Genomic DNA, 14,290 nt, shown 5'->3' on the forward strand with positions numbered 1-14,290 from the left:
TAGACTGCCGTGACTCAGACCTCCCGCAGTCATGAGATTTGCTTAGATTGTGCGGATCAAAGGAAAAAAGAGGAAAAAATACTAAAAGAAAAAACTAAGGAGAATCGTCCACGATCTCCATCTTCAGCCTGACACTGATACCCAACAGGGCTTTGGCTGGGAAAGCCCCGATCACAGCGGTACGTCGGGGTGTCCTCAGAGGATTCCTAAGGGGACCAGCAGCGAGAGCCGCCCGGCGCTGCACACAGACGCGCTGCCGGGGGGCGACAGCGCTGCAGCCGCGTTTGGGCCCGGCCCTGAGGTGACACGGAGCGCACCGCATCCCGCAGCGCACGGCCGCGCTCCCACGTTATGTACAGCCGCGCGCGCCCGCAGTGCGATTCGGGGACACCTGAGTGCAGCGGGCCCGGCCCCTCCGCTTCCCCCCCCTCCCCCGCTCGGCATCGCGGGCGGTTGAGGTGCTCAGAGGCGGCGATCGCGGCCCCGCCACCGCTTGGCGCGGAGGCGTCTCCGCCCGCCTGAACCGGAACCGCTTAGCGAGGGCCGCCCGGAGCGGCTGCTGCTGCCGCGGTCGCGGGGCGGCCGCGTGGGTGCGCGCGCGGGCGCGTGGAGAGGGGCCCGCGGCTGCGCGGGGGCGGAGGAGGAGCGCGGCGGCCCCGCCGCCGGCGATGGGGCTGAGCCTCGGCCGGCCCTGCGCCGCCCGCCCGCGCCGCGCTTCGTAGCCGCCGCAGCCCTCGCCGGCGTACGGCCGCGCCTCGGGGGCCGCCGCCGCGGATGAGCCAACGCCGGGATCCTCCGGGGAGCGCAGCCGCAGGGCGCCGCAGCCGCCGCCTCTCCCCCTCGTCCGCTCCGCTGCCCATGGCCGCCCGCCGGCCCCGCTGAGCGGCCGCCCCTCGCCTCCTCCCCGCCGGGCCGGGCCGAGAAGATGGGGAACACCACCTCCTGCTGCGTGTCGTCCAGCCCCAAGCTGCGCCGGAATGCCCACTCCCGGCTGGAGTCCTACCGCCCCGAGGCCGACCTGAGCCGGGAGGACACCGGCTGCAACCTGCAGCACATCAGCGACCGGGAGAACATCGACGGTGAGGGCAGGCGGCGGCTCCCTCCCTTTATCTCTCCCTCTCCCTCCCCGCGGTGGGCGCCCCTTCCTTCCCCGGGGCGCTGCGGTCGGCAGCACGGCCCCTCCGCATCCCCGCGGGGCGAAGCTCTCCCTGCCCGCCCCGATGCTGCGAGACGGCGGTATTTGTGCTCGTTATTCGTGCGCGTTATTCCTTCCTCTCGTTGTTATCTTTACGTGCCGTAGAGGCCCGGCTGACTTCTAAATCTCGCAGCCGGATCGCGGCCCAGAGCGGCGCTCCTGGCTGGCAGCTCACGTCACCTGCCGGGCGGTCACCTGCCTGAGCGGCGCAGGGTCGGGGCTGGAAGGACGAGCCTGCCTGGAGCGCTGCTCCCCCCGCGGTCTCCTGCCCGCTGCCCGCGCTCCCGCCGTGGGGCACCGCTCCGAGGAGCCGCCGGGACTTTCTTTCTCCCTCTTTTCCTCTGCAGTGATACTCAGAAGCACCGCGTTCCCATTGGCTCAGTGGTGACGGAATGTGCTGCTGTTTTGGCTTATCGCAGCTCGGCTCGGTTTTAAAGATGCGGCTCAATCTATATGTGCAATTTAGTTTTTGATTAGCTGAAGTGATTAGCCCTAAAAGTTTGCTTGGTGAGAGGTCGGTGATGTCAGGGGGTCATTTCCATGGACTGCCTTGGTCTCCGGCCAGAAGGAACGCCTGCTGCGCCTCACTTTGCCTTCACATTTTTCTCATAGCTTCTGTGGCTTTGATTTTATCAGTTTAATGTTAAGTCAGTTCTTGGCACTGGCCAAGTGATGATGGATTCCCTTTCTGGTTAAGATTATTTCTTTTAATTCCAAAAATTCTTTTAATTTCTGCATGTTTTTTCAGTTGTCTTTGCTACGTGCAGCTGAAAACTGGGAGCCTAATGGGGATCGGAGGTGGAAAAAATACATAATGGTCTGAGGAAGCCAGGGAGATGAAAGAACCAATTGTTGATCCATGAATGATGAATTCTTCCAGCGCGGGGCTGTCCAGCACAGCAGTGTGTGTCTCTGCCTGGTGGTGTGGGGTTCAGCTTCGGCACCACCGGCTCCTGCAAGCTGTACTCACATCAGTGTGCGTTTGTGCTGCGTTCTTGATGCAGTTTTGTCTTGGTGGGCAGAAGGGCAGAGGGGAAAATAGTAAGTGCACGTGTGCCTGCTGGATTGTGCTTTCAAGGTGATAACGTTTTGTATCTTGGTAATTATGGCCAAATCACAATCTTTACTGGTTGCTTCATTTGTTGGATCAAGGACCAGATCTGCTGTTTCTCTTCTTTAAGCTGTGGCATGACATTTTTCACTGAGGGAGTGGTGAGGCCATGGCACTGCTGCCCAGACAAGCTGTGGGTGCCCCATCCCTGGGGGTACCCAAGGCTGGGTTGGATGGGGCTCTGGGCAGCCTGAGCTGGTATGTGGCAACTGTGACAGGGGGTTGGAACAGGGTGAGCTCTAAGGTCCCTTCTAGCCCAAGCCGTTCTGCGATTCTGCATTTCAATCCTTGAGTTGTATCCTGGTCTAATAAGCTGCCTCTTGTAGTATTTATGTGTTTCGTTTCACTGTTGTATTTAGGACTGTTGCTTGTGAAATGCCATGTTTTCAGTGGGCAAGCCATTCTTTACCTATTGACAAGAATATACAGTGCCTTTGCATTTCATTTTTGTCCTTTGCTCTTATCTTACTCCTCTATGTGGATAGAGGCACAAAGTGAACAGTCTCTGAGGAGTCTGCTGGCCGCCAGCTGTCAGTACACACAGACCAACAAGAGATGCTGTGCATAAAACAGCTTTTTGTTGCAGATCTGTTGCCCTGGCTCTGGAAGCATGGAGGTTTTCTCTCCAGCAAGCCATAGCTTTGTGAGAGGGCTTCTGGGAGCCAAGGAATCGTGGCATGCAATGTCTGAGGTAACATGGCTCACGTTAAGGAAAATTCAGGAAGCTTTTGTTTTCTTTTGGGTGGGGCAAGCTGCTGGACTTGGATGAGAACTTGCAAATCCTTTAAGTCACCTGTGAGCTGTTTCCAAGTTGTTAAGAGATGGGTTGAAATTGTTCATTGTTTCACTGTTGAAAGCCTCTCTTCAGGCGCTGTGAGAGGGAGAGAAAAAGAGGGAGGATGAGGGCTCCGAATGAACTGGAAATGTTGGTAGTGGTGGAAGTGGGACTCTTTGGGATTTGCCAATGTTAAATACTCCATAAAGAAATATTTGTCAAATCTGCCTTCAAGATCATGCCTTTAAATGGCCCCTCATATGGATCAGTTAGGATTCCCAATACACTAGTGGCTTTTTGAGGAATGCTGGGAGAAATCCCACGTCCATAGCGGTGGGTTTTAGCAAGATAGAACCTCTGTGCCAATCGTGCCTTGTCAGATATTCTCCATTCTATAGTACTTCACAACTGACGGAGAGGTGATATCTAAAGGAGAAGAGAATGTTGAAGGAGTTTGAATTTAACAAGTGACTTATTCTGTTTAATGATAATGGTGGATTTCTCTCTGCTGTATTTTTTGGTCCTAAAAGTGTCTAAGAAATTAACTAACAGACTTAAGACTCCAGGTATGCATGGCTGGCTCTCTTAATGTTGTGTATTCACTGGGATGCTTTTTCTTTTTGTACAGATTAATACCCAACAGATTTTTGACCTTTCTTTTTGTAGACAGTGCAGGAGAAAAATTGTAGCATACAGTTCAGGGGTTACCCTCTCTTGGTTACCGTTCCTTTTTGATGATGTATTGCTAAGGGGGAACTTTGTTATTCTTCAGTGCTTCACATTTAGAAAGTTGCTTCAAGAAAATTCTGGCAGTAGGCTCAAGATTTGCTCAGTAGGCAGCAGGGCAGAAGGAGCTGTGGGGAGAGGACAAAGGGGATGTTTAATCAGAAGTGAGGTGACGTGAAGCAAAGCTGCTACCTCATAATTCAAGTGCCCGAAAGGCTGCTCTTGACATAAAGACTGGATAGAGAACTCCTAGGTCTCTTGAAGAGAAGTTTGTTAACGGATAATCCCTTCCCCTGTCTTTTTGTTCCCTCTAACGCAACCCCCCTCCAAAAAAAAAAGCATGATTTTTTTCCTCTTTGTAAACTGCTCATGTTTCTAGGTCATTTGTCATTGCTAGCTCAGATAGTGTCATCCTGTGTGACTGTGCACCGCTGATAGCCCTGCTCAGCCATTCTCATCATGTGCCAGTCATGGTAATTTTTCCTGCATACAGCAGACTCCAAGGACTGGCCTGCTTTTGAAAAGCCCCTTATTTGTTCATATGCATATTTTTCTCCAGTTTTTGGAAGCGGTTTATGGGAATCCTTGGAATGTGATTAGTTAGTATTTGTGTATCTCCCTCTGCTGAGTTTTAAAAGTTAGGAGACCTTAGCAAAATACAGGCAAGTTTTAATATCCCGTATACCTCAAGTTTGCTGGAAGGGAATTCCTTCACAGGGGTGACGGCGTGCTTTTCAGTAGTGTTGCTTGCACTTGCTAGAGGTCATGTATTGCTATATATGCATGTATGCAATCTTGTGCATTAAGAAATTAGAACTAGAGCCTACTGTGGCCTACATCACCAAACGTTGTCCTGTACCACATGCTGCTGGTGATGCACATCTCATAGCTTGCTTTTTTACTTCCACTTTCATCTTCATCTGTTTATCGTGGTGTTCCCAGCTGCTCAAGTTAAGGAAGCCGTCATGTACGAAGCCTTCATAAAACCTCACATCCACATTTTTTGTAGAGTACCTGGCACTGTTGTAGCTCTTTGTGTCTTGTAGGTCAGCCACGGATCAGGCTAACTACCTTCCTTGTGTATTGGCTTTGCAAGAATATGGAATACACTTTACAAACTGGAAGCATAAGCAGTAAATAGCCTTTTTCTGATCTTGCTACATAGAACTGAATTGAATTACTTTAGCTTCTTTTAATTTTCCTTTGGACTTGGATAACTGGTGTTTTTTAAATCCTTGTCCATATGCATTCTGACATATGGGGTGGTCTTTTTACTTCATCCTGCAGAACATCTAATGAGCATGCTGTAAATCTTTGAAATGTATGTGAAGAGATTATAAATGTTAATTAACTTAAAAATTTAGCCATTTCTTATTTAGGTAGAATATGTCTAGCAGCATGCTTAGGTGTTGCATTCAGTGCAGTAGTTATCATTTCCTGTGTGTTTTCTGTAGCAGTTTTGCCTCCCTACAATCCAACTTTAAAATCAAATATTCCAGAATAGCTGAAAGGAACTCTTGCGGTATTTTCATATTTCCCAAGATAAAAACCTTTTGCAGAAGTTGACCAAAATCCAGAAATGGTTTTATTTTGCCCAGCTTTTTGTTGCCAAGTTTGTAGTCTTTGTATGTCATTGGAACTCCCCCAGCCAGTTGAATCTGTGTGTATCAGCAGCCCTTGAGCTTTATCTGGGAGAAGTAGCTTAAACTCAGTGTGCTCCTTAGCCTGAACTGCGGAAAGTTTCCTCAGCTGTGCATCTTGGAGGGGAAGAACATCTGCCATGGCATCTCTGTAGTGTCATTCTTAATGCAAGAGTCAGCTTTCAACTGCATCTTTCTATTTTTCTTTAAATAAAATCCACAAAAAGCCACACACAGCTTTAGATAAGAAAAGTTGCATCCCAGCCTGTTTACTTGCTTGTTTCTTAGTCTGCAGAAATGATTCTTACACACCTTTGGCTGACATCCTAAAGATGTCGGATTGAAAGTGAAAGCATTTACTTTCAACTGTACAGAAATTAAGGTTTATATTCTAATAGCTGCTTTTCTTTACTTCACTGTTATTTCACCAAATGTGGGAGCAATAAGTTATTCCTGAATATAAGCCAGAACGGCTAGTCAGCTCCTGATAAAGCCATGGTACACCAAATGTCACGAATAAGGTGCACTGTTATTTAATGAAGTTGTGAAGCTGGTGGTACAGGAATCTTGTGCTAATTCGGAGTTTTGGAGCAAAATTAGCAAATTACTGACATGCTTAAGGCTGCTTCTGAGATGCAGTTTATTCCTGCAGATTAGTATTCAGAGAAAGGATACCTTTTTGTTGCTATGTTGTTTATTTGTGTTATGACATCTTATCAAATTCTTCTTTGTTACTGCTTTTGTTCCTGGGAAGAATGCATTACTTTAAGATGTTGAAAGTAATAACTGCATGAGAAAGAAATTATACTGGATCAGCAAATGTGTTTTGAAATGCAAGCAAGAAAGTTAGTGCAGTGTGACAACTTCCTAGGGAGAGGATAATTTGGAAGTTACAAGTCTATGTGAGGCTGTGCACGTGATATGACTGGTGGTAGTTATGTGTCTGTGCTTGTAATTTTATTAATAGTTCCACTTTAAACTTAATTGTACTGTAGTTTCTCTGTCTCCTTTTCTGCACTTCTTGATAAAGGAGGTTGTGTTACTTGAAGATCCAGTGTCTGTGGCTTGTAACTGGTACTGAACATAATGGGGCAAGCTTCCCTGCTTTGGATGTAGTCGGGGAACTCTACAAGAACTTAAAACATCTCTGAACTGTTTTTTGAGCTGTGATACTCTATATAATGGTGCAAGTTATTGTAAAGACCTCGAAAAAGGTCTTCCAGCATCTGAAATTTATTAGAGCCGTTGACTGTTGGGCTGATGTTCAGAGGTTTAGATCTCATCTGTTTTTCTAGTTTGAGCAAAGCCGTCTGTATGTGATACCATCATATGTTCCGTTTACATTCAGTGAGCTGTAGTCTCTGCCAGTTGGACAGCCCCACTTCCTCTTTCTCAAAGAATCCTGTTAAAATAGCACGTGTGACATACAGATCAGAGGTGTTATGATCAAGAATATACAAATAATTCTAATAAAAATTTTACTTTCTGGTCTGCTGGTCATTTTAGTTGCTGTAGAAGCACAGCCTCTTGCATGTCCAGGAGATACTAGACCTGTTAGGAATCGGGATGTTTGTAGTCTGTCTCAATAGCTGTTCTGTTTTCTTCTTGTTTTTGAGGGCTTAGGAGCAGTCTGATTGTCATTTTATTGGTTAATTGTATGAACCTGTGTAACCAAAAGCAATAAAATTCAGAAGGGTAAATCAGGTATTGCAGAACATTTTATCTGACCATTCAATGCAGTGTTTGCTGTATACTAAGGAAGGGGAGAAAAAAAAGGCACTAAACAGTTTCAGATCCTATCAGGCAGGACTTTATTACTCATTTTTAACAGTGTCAACTCAGCTGTAGACAGAACCTTAAACTTCTCGGACCCCCACAGTCATAAATTTTCTTGAGGCTGATCTTCATTTAATTTGAAATTCTCTGCTGTTGATGCCATTAAGATAAGTAATGCAGTTAACCTTTTGACATAATCGTCCGGATACGTGGTTAGAAATTCTAATGTTACTCAATATTAAGTAATAATCAATCATAGATTTATTTGCATTTGAAATGGATATTTCCTGAAGAGGAAATGGAATGAAGATAACAGAGCTTTCCTCTGATTACTGTTTTGGTATTTCTTCCTACGTCATTTTATATAGAAGGTGTTAGAGGGAAGCAGTAGTCAGTCAGATGTTAGAATAGCCATTGAGATAAATATCCAGCTTAAGGAGTGAGATGTTTCGCACGTCTCTGCAATAAGCTCGGTGCCCACCCTGCTTGACTTCTCCCTGTCCCTGCGGCTCTCAGCAGCACTTCATTTTCCAGTTTTCATTGTAACTATTGTTACCTGACAGAAATCCATGTGCGTTTTATTCAGTCAGTGAATCTAGGAAGAGGGTGAATGGTTTGGATATGCAATTGTATTTTAAGCTTTCCAATCACGCTGCCTGCGGCTAAATGACTTCTTTCCTTTTAGAATAATTCCTTTGTGGTGGTGTCTGGTATACTGCATTGTCAATATTCAGTTATCCTCTCTGTGTCAGACGGAGAAGGAAATAGTAATTTTACTGGGCTGTGTGTGTGCTTTTTCCAGCATTTAGGTAAGAGAAGGATTCTTGTAACTGAGGAGGTTCTGGAGATCCAACCTATGATAAAAGCAGTGCGCAGTGAGAGGGAGCTGACTGGTTGTGGTGTGGAGAAAAACACACCTTGAAAGACAAAACAAAAAGTAGTTTAAAATTCCATATGTAAGTAGTGATGTAAATTTCATGTCTAGGAACTTGTTTCCCCTTGGCAAAATGTATATTTAAGTGAAAGGGACGTTGCCAAGTTGCATTTAACTGGAAGTGAATGCTTTGTGAAAAGTAAGCTCACTACCTCAAGTCACATTTGTTTAAAAAGAAATACTCTAGTAAACAGTTATTTTTATAACAAGTAGTTGAATCATAGTTTATGCAATCCGAACAGTGAAACAACACGAGAACCTGAGCTTGAAGTGAACAACTGTTCTACGTTTTTGCATATCTGATTGTGTGGGTTCTTTTTTCCCCACCTTTTACTGCATGCTTTGATTTTTGAATACAAATTTGCAGTTCTACGGCAGTGACGTTATAATGGATGTGGGCAGTAAAGGGAGGAGAGTAGGTTTTTGCCTCCTGATTTTGTGTGGGTTACCTCAAAATGGATTTGTATGAGTGACAGTAAATTTGTCCCTCTAGAAAAAAATAGTGTGCTAATAGCAGATTAAGTTTAGGCTTAATATGAGGTTTGATGCAGTGGCTGGCAGAAGCCTGCCCCAGGAGGCAGGAAGGCTGTGGGCTGGCTGCTGCCCCACGGAGCTGCTGTGCAGCCTGGTCCAGGCAGGCTGTGTGACCTCAGGTCCCACTAACCCTGCAGGCCCAGGGAGCAGCGGGCCACTCCGTCACAGGGTGCAGGATGACTGTGATGTAGCCCAGCACAGAGTGTGTCCCTGGGCTGTTGTCAAGCTTCAGGAAGCTCAAGAAGTGAAGTTGGCTATCGTAGCTTCTTTGGGAATACCAATTAGGGTTAGGTAGTAATCTACATTAGGGAGCCTGCTTTGCTGTGGGGTTGGACTAGGGTGGCCTCCAGAGGTCCTTTCCAACCCTAAAGTTCTTTGACTGTGATCCTGTGATCTTCTTTCTTTTTTATCATGTCGCTGATATAATCTGAAACTAGCTTTGATCTGAAAGAGAAAAATACTTGGGTTCAGTCACTACCCTCCTCCATCTCTGTAGCTTCAGCAGGGTTGTCTGATTTTTCTGTCCTCTTCCCATCATCTTTGTACATCTCTGACAGCCCTTACTGCTTGCTTCCTGCCAGTGCTTGTGGCCTTTTTTACCCAAAACACATGCAAATTCCTGCCTCTCATCTCAATGCCTTTTATTTGACTCCTGTTTTGCTGTGCTTTTTGAGCTGCGAGAAGTGAGCACTGTGTATTCTAGAGCTAAGTTTGTGTGACGATTCCATGATGGCATTGTGACTTTCAGTGTTGATTTCAAACCTCAGTTTTTAGATTGCCATTTTATCATTTGCTTAGCATTCCTAGTTCCTACCTGTCCTGCATGTTTTACAGCCAAGCAGATAAGATAATCATTCTCTCAGCTCATCACAAGTTACCTGCACATAGGTAAGGTGCCTGCATTTCTTCCCTGTGTGTCCTTAAAGCAGCAATGAGCATGTCTTTACATCTCTTGTTTTCATCATGAGCACCCTGTGATTAATCTGTGTCCTGGATTTGCAATTTGGGATTACAAATACACTGCAGTGTGTGAATTGTAGTTCTTAAAATATACTATGATGCTGTGTATGTTGTTTTTTGTTGTTTTTTTTTTTTTTGTTTTGTTTTGTTTTTTTTTTCAGATGGAGTCCATATATTGTGCTTTTTTTTTTCCTTTCTAAATAAGAAGCTGAAAGCTGACTTAGTAGTATTAAGATTTGCAATTCGCAGAAGAAAAAACTTGATAATAGCTGTCTGTAATTGATACTCTGCCCACACTTCAGTGTGTCCAGCTGTATGTAAATCTTCTCTAACTACATATTTTTGCATTTCTTTCCTCATGTAAATGAGGAATCTCCTTGGTTTCTATTTGGGCACTCAGTTCTGATTGATTTAGTATTGCCTAATTGAAAAGCAGGATGTGTTGCTGTAAAAGGCTTTTCCTTCTATTCAGGGAGTGGGAATATGTGAGTTCTGAGCTTAAAGTTCATTTTGTGTACTTCCCATGTGTGGGGCTGGTGAGAGGCTGCTTCTGACTGGACTGCATGGCAAGCAGGGCAGTGAGGCAGGAAGAGCTGCGGTGCTGGGTGGCTGTGCTCCCAGCCCTGTCCCGCCAAGGAGTGATCAGCCAGGTTTCCTCCTGCTTGTGGCCCTTGTCTAGCTCTCTTCTTCCCTGTGAGCTTCAGTGTCCTATGGCTCTTCGCATGAAAGGAAGGAAAGGGCCTTTGTAGATCATCTAGTCCAAGATCCTGCTGAAACAGTTTCCCTGTGTCAGAAAGGCTTTCCAGCTATGGAACTTGCTTTCTCTCTTGTTTTATTTATTTTGCTATTTATAGAATTAAACGATTGTGAATATTTCTTGTGTTCTCCTTGCTGTCCATGCCATCATCTCCAACAAATGGCTCCTGCAGCCTAACTGTGCTGTGCTACTCAAACCAGTAGGAGTACAGAAGATGTCACATGTGAAGTCAGCATGTTGCTGAATGCAGCTGTGGCTGTATAAACTGACATGTCTTATTTGTGCAACAAAAATGAATGTAAGCACATAAATCTTGAGAGGCTGTGCTGACTTGCTTGATCCACTACCAGTTCTTACGTGGGGACTTTAATTCTGTTTTTTTTTGTTTAGGCAAAATAGTTTTGATGCATGTAAATCAGGAATAAGTTGCTAGAAGTAACCTATCAAATAAGGACATTTATATGTATGTGCGTGTAGGTGTGTGTGTGTATGTATCTTCTTACGTAAACTCCTTGGCAGGGGTGAAGCTGTGTGTCACTGATACTGTTAAGCTTCAGCAGGGCATGTAAGCTGTATATTGGAAGTCTGTTCCTTATATCCTTAATGATATTACAACACCTGAGCTTGTTCTTATCATTCAGTTAAGCTCTTTAATAAGTTCTTTGCTAACCAGGGAATTGTGAGAACAATGCTTGTTAAAATAATTGAGAACATGGAGCTTGTTCCTGCAAGATGCTTAGCATTCAGTTGTCTGTTCACAAGGCACTTGTTGAGAGAGAGAGGATGTTGCATCTGATTTATAAATAGCCCTATTAACTTCCTCCTGCTTGCTGCAGTTTTCTTGCCTCAAGTAACTCAGGTACTTTTTTTATGATATCTGGTGGAAGATAATAGGAGATGTGTACGTGTGCTGATGTCTTCTAGAGTGCTGGTAACATCTAGCTGTAATCTGAATTCTTTAACCCTGGAGCCTGTTTGATCTCTGGAGAGATCTCTACAGCATTCTTCAAGTAAGAGTCTGATAGTATTTGCTTACAGCTTGGAGAGGAACCTCAGACTTGGTTCAGGAAAGCAGTTTTGTGGAGAGGAACCTCAGACTTGGTTCAGGAAAGCAGTTTTGTGTCATGGCTAAATAGCGTAACCTCTGCTTATCTTACTGTCTGGATCTGCTTTCTTTGTTCATGCACTGTATTTTCATTGGCTTCTCTTTTGTCTTTGTTTATCCCTTTGCGGCAGGGATTATTGTTTTGCAAGAAGTAAGCTTTCTTATCCCAGCAGGTGAAGTTGTTATTCAAGGCTGGGTCATGATAACTTTTTTTTTCTCACATTAAAAAAACTTTGTGTTTAAGTGTATTTTCCTACTGGATGTGAAAACAGATGAGAGGGATAAGTCACTGTTTCGTTATGGTAATATGTAAGCCTTAGCATCAGACACATAGCTATTTATCTTAAATATCTAATATGTTGTAGTTACCATTAATTATTTCCATCAGCTTCATTCTTTGGATTAAAAGAAATCATTATCATCTCTGCTGTGGTATATGTGGTATATTGGCCTAGTGAACAGTGGAGAATCAAGAATGCAGGTTGTTGTAATGAACAGTATTCTCCGTGTAGTCACGCTCTTGGTTATTAATATGTTAATAGTGGGTGACTCGTTCTGTTTTCAAGCTCAGGCAGCAGTAAGCAGATCTCTTCAGCTCTCTGTTTACAGAAAGAAGGAATTAAACAAAAAGGATTGATGAGATTTAGAAAGAAAGCTGAAGGAGATTTGGATATTAAATAAGCTGGCAAATGCTGTATCTGAATCTTGGGAATAGGATTTATTTTTAAGCTAATATATGCCCTTTTCCCCTTAATGGAAATTCTTTTATTTCACAGTGATAAAAGACTTTTATTTTTAGAGGCAGTATCTTGATGCTGCAAGCTAGCATTAGAAGTAAATCTGTAAAGCAAAGCAATCTCCATGTCAACAAGTAATATTTGTAAGGAGATTAAAAGCCCTTGAAACACATTTGAAGACGTATGGCGAGCGGGTAGGGAAATGCTGCTTTATACATTGGTCCTACAAAGTAGGAGAAATTTCAGAGTCCCTTAAGTTTTTTTGCTTGAATACTTTTCTCTCAGCTCTATAACTCACTTAGAGTCCAACACTTACCTGTTGCAAATGAACTCAGTGGAACTGCATTTAAGAAAATCTGTCTGTTTTCCAAAGTGGTGGATGGAGGCAGCTCTCCATGTCAAATCTGAGTGCTGCCTCAGTTCTCAGAACTGTAAGAAGAGAAATGGAGGTTTTCATCCAATTTACAGCTGGTAAGGAGTTAATTTAGTTCTCGTAGTAAAATAGCTGCTGTAAGATTTATGGAATAAGTTTTTGTATTAAACTTGTGTTGTATATAATAATCCCACAAGAAAATCCTGTCTATAAGGGAAATCAGAGATTCTGTATGGATGTAAAAATTATTAGGGTATAGAGGGCTCCTGCTGGGGACATGTAACAAACAGAGCTGTTATCAACCAAAATCTTACTTCGCTAATTTCTTTGTACCTCTGTGTGTTTATAATGGTAGCAGTCATAAACTAGGCATCTTTGTGGATTCTGATCCTTACTCCATGGTTTGCGGAGGATGTTTTCATTTTCACCACTGCAGGCTGAAAACTGTTTTCTTCTGTGCTTGTAGGTAAGGTGTGAAGGATACATGCTGAGAAGTGCCTGATAGGCCTTGCAAGGTGTGTCCTTGTTAGAGTGGTGGTGGGGATGTAACTAAGACAAGATCAGCAACTTTGCTATACTGCTGAACACAAATTTAGCATTAAACCATCTGTTTGACTTTCTTCTGTCTTTCTGGGGGGTGTTCAGCCATGTCTCTACTTAGAGCTTCATTTACAGTTGCTTTGAAAGTAGTTGTGACCTTGAGCTATGGAAATCCTTTCTCATCTTTTCAACCCCCTGCAGATTTTATCAAAGGATGGAGGTTTTTCTTTCTCAAATATTTTCTCTGTAAATGGGTGTTTAGGAGGTAGCTTATCAACTGCTCTTCCCTCTCCCTCTCTGCATGCAGACTAGGGGGCTGCTGCTGCTACATTCCCTTCTGTGGAGCATTGGCTGTGCTTGCTTGTGTTGTGGCATGCAGAAGTATTCCCTATGTAAGACTGACTTGCAGAAGGGCAAACCATTTTATTACTTTGTAAGATTAAAAAAAAATGTGCAAAATAAGCTTTTACTGAATTGTACCTTCCTGAAAGTACATTACGTACTTGTTTGATAGCACTGTATCAGACTGTAGAAGAGAATTCGTATAGTCTGAAACCTACTTTTGGTCAAGCCAGATGGCTGACGGCAGTGGCTGCTCCAGGAATATGCTGGATTGGATGAATAGCCTTACACAGATGAAAAATACTTGGAAACATGTAAAAGGTGTGGAGATGTAATACAGTTGTGTTTGGATGTGAAATTATTTTTAAAGGAGGGATAGCATTAACCTTAAAATAAACAATCAAACAAAAAAGCTTGTTTATATTCCTCTGTATTGGACTTGTATTGCTTCTGATACTGGGAAGAAAGTTTGTCCATGGAACTGTTTTAGAGTGTGCTCCTCTATTTCCCAGGCAGAAGGGCAGAAGCTACAGAGTCCTACAGAAATACACTGCTTTGGGAGCAGCAGACATACTTAGATATCTGGTACCTTAGTGTTGCTGAGCTGAAGATCTGAAAGAACATCATGAAAAGTTTTTATTGTCAAGTAGAATGTTGAAAAATGCAGACTATTGTTTGCTTGACGTTTTTCTTAAATAAAAAATCTTACTTCTGAAAGATGGTCCTCGTGCACCAAGAAGTTTCACAGGGACACACAAATCAAGTTACAGTTTCAATGTGAAATG

General features: G+C 44.0%; 1 protein-coding gene across 3 annotated transcripts in view; it reads left to right on the forward strand.

Annotated features, from left to right (window-relative positions):
* The first annotated feature begins 701 nt into the window (after positions 1-701).
* The window catches only part of CCNY (cyclin Y), a 110,951-nt gene continuing 97,362 nt past the window's right edge, over positions 702-14,290 (forward strand). The window contains exon 1 of one of the 3 annotated variants that reach the window (XM_072329517.1): positions 702-1,079. In XM_072329517.1, the coding sequence (XP_072185618.1) occupies positions 926-1,079 (154 nt within the window). In that variant the 5' untranslated portion in view covers positions 702-925. The remainder of the gene's footprint in view (positions 1,080-14,290) is intronic. The other 2 variants (XM_072329519.1, XM_072329518.1) reach the window with 2 other exon arrangements.

This window comes from Excalfactoria chinensis, chromosome 2 (assembly GCF_039878825.1).
Source record: "Excalfactoria chinensis isolate bCotChi1 chromosome 2, bCotChi1.hap2, whole genome shotgun sequence".
Classification (NCBI taxonomy): Eukaryota; Metazoa; Chordata; class Aves; order Galliformes; family Phasianidae; genus Excalfactoria; species Excalfactoria chinensis.